A 2600-nucleotide genomic window follows, 5' to 3' on the forward strand; every position below is an offset into this window, starting at 1 on the left:
GGCGGGAGCGCCACCGCGCTCCCAAGCGGCGCACTGTAGCAGTGCGCCACCGGGCCGGCCCTTATTTTTCATCTTTTTGATAATAGCCATTTAACTAGGGTGAGATAATATCTCACTGTGGTTTTGATTTGCATTTCCCTGATGATTAGTGATGTTGAGCCTTTTTTCATATACCTTTGTCCTTTTGTATGTCATCTTTTAAAAAAATGTTGATGCAGATCTTTTGCCCATTTTTTTAATCAGATTAAATCCTGTCATTTGCAGCTACATGGATGGCACTGGAGGTCATTATGTTAAGTGAAGTGAGCCAGGCACAGAAAAGCAACTCTGTGGAATCCATAAAAATGGATCTCATAGAAGTAAAGAGTAGAGTTGTGATTGCCAGGGATTGGGAGGGGAAAATGGGAGGGGAAAAAGAGAGGGGAGGACGGAGAGCGGTTGGTCAACAGGTACAAAGTTACAGGTAGATTAAAGGAATAAATTCTAGTGCTCCAAAACACAGCAGTGTGACTATGGCTAACAGTAATATATTATATATTTCAAAATAGCCAGAAGAGAGAATTTTGAATATTCTCACCACTAAGAAAAGATAAATATCTGAGGTGACAGATATGCTAATTACCCTGATTTGACTAATATACATTGTGTACTTGAATTGAAACATCACATCGTAACCCCTAAATATGTATAACTTTTATGTGTCAATTAAAAATAAATTTTAAAAAATTTATCAATGTGAAAATTAACTGATTGAATGGAACTGAACTTTCACCTGTAAAATTTGCATTCTTTGTATGATATCTAACCATTCAATATTTTAATACACTAATGCATGTGATCAAGGCATATAGTCTTTAAAGCAAAAGTGTAATCATAGTCCTGATTCATAAGTTTACTAATTTTTCTCCTCACTAAAGATGTCAGATTTTATTCAAAATTATACACATGTTTGTATTTATAAGATACATCTATAGTTTGGATCTTTTTCCTCCAATACATGTATAGTAAGTATTTTGATTACTGTATTCTTATGTGCATTTAAATAGGAAATAATTCCCAAACTACATTGTTATTCAGCTTCAACATTATCCCTTACATCAGTCTGTGTATCTGAAAAACAATACACACTTTCACCTGAAAACTTTAAAGCAAAATTTAAACTTCTAATTCAAATACCAAAAATCTTTTGACAGTAAAACCAGAATATTCAAATTATTTTTTAAATCTTACTTGGTGTATATGGGTCATGGCGTGGTTTGCAATTTTGGAAATCATTCTGTCTATTTTCCTTTGAACCTGATTTACAGACACTTTTGAAAGGGTTAGAGAAACACTTCCTGGAAGCCTGAGAAGTACTTGGGATAGAAGGACTTCCTCTTCCATACTGAAAACACCTGCCACTGTTGAAGTCATCTGGAGAGATTACTCCCATAACTTCTATTTCTTTTCCACCAATCATCAGTGTTTGGCCCTCTTCAGTATTTTCAAGGTTTTTGAATTTATATCCAATGCCTTTAAGATGAGAAAAAAAAAATTAATTGAATTAACTGACACTCTAAGATGATTTAGTGACACCATAGTCACCTTCACAGAACTGTACAGAATGAAAACTGTGCTTTGAATGTAAACAGCCTTGTATAACCCATTAGCCAGAATGAAAACATAATACATCATTTGGTACCAGGAAAAAAAAAAAACACTAAAAATCAGAAGAAACAACACATCAATAAAAACTAGATACACTTTAGAGAAAGCAAGACTTTATTATTGAAAATATGGACTATTATACTCTTTATAATTTTGCCATCTCTTATCTCAAAAAATCAAGCCAAGAAAATAGTTTGATAGGCTATATGAACCCACCTATACTATGAACAAACTAGAGAAACACTATGGTATCTCTACTACCACTTAGAAAGAGCTGGAAATGTGAAGGAGAATTAACAATAGAAGCAACTATTAACACAACTAGTACTGTACTGTTCCACAAGAGATAGCAAAGTTAAAATACAGTTGTGGCAAGAGGCCATTGATATTCCAAGTTCTAGCTCTTTAATAAAAAATGGGATAGTTTAGAATATTAAGCTTGCTTATTTGAATTATGATTAATTCAGTTAACATTATTAAATGCTGTCATGTGAAAGGTGTTGGCAGAATATAAAAATGTCAGTTACAGTCTGCTCTAAATGAGCTCATTTACCACACAGAAGGAATTTTAAGCTCCTAAGCTCTATTAAATGCATTAAACTATTGAATACATAGTAATTGTGCCATAATAAGAGGCAGAAACTGTATACCATGAACTTTTTTGTCTCTAAAAAATAATAATTAAAGACTGTCTCATTTTAGAAAATATGACCCTTTTCAAGTAGTTGAATATTGCTATAATTTGCCCTGTTAAAACTGACCTAAAGGGGCCGGCCCGGTGGCGCACTGGATAGTGCGCCGCTTGGGAAGCGCGGCGGCGCTCCCGCCCGAGGGTTCGGATCCCACATACACACCGGTTCCCGCTCGCTGGCTGAGCGAGGCGCGGGAGCAACACCGAGGGTTGCGATCCCGTTGCCGGTCCCCGGTCTGGTACGGGGGCAACACTGAGGGTT

The 2600-nt window shown here is 35.8% G+C and overlaps 1 protein-coding gene across 2 annotated transcripts in view; it reads right to left on the bottom strand.

Annotated features, from left to right (window-relative positions):
- Positions 1–2600, bottom strand: part of RAD54B (RAD54 homolog B (S. cerevisiae)) — a 91129-nt gene that overhangs the window by 32719 nt on the left and 55810 nt on the right. For both annotated transcript variants that reach the window (XM_008589855.1, XM_008589856.1), the window contains one exon: positions 1231–1512. In XM_008589855.1, coding sequence (XP_008588077.1) covers positions 1231–1512 — 282 coding nt within the window. The remainder of the gene's footprint in view (positions 1–1230; positions 1513–2600) is intronic.

The sequence above is a fragment of the Galeopterus variegatus genome, unplaced genomic scaffold (assembly GCF_000696425.1).
Source record: "Galeopterus variegatus unplaced genomic scaffold, G_variegatus-3.0.2 Scaffold5697, whole genome shotgun sequence".
Lineage (NCBI taxonomy): Eukaryota > Metazoa > Chordata > Mammalia > Dermoptera > Cynocephalidae > Galeopterus > Galeopterus variegatus.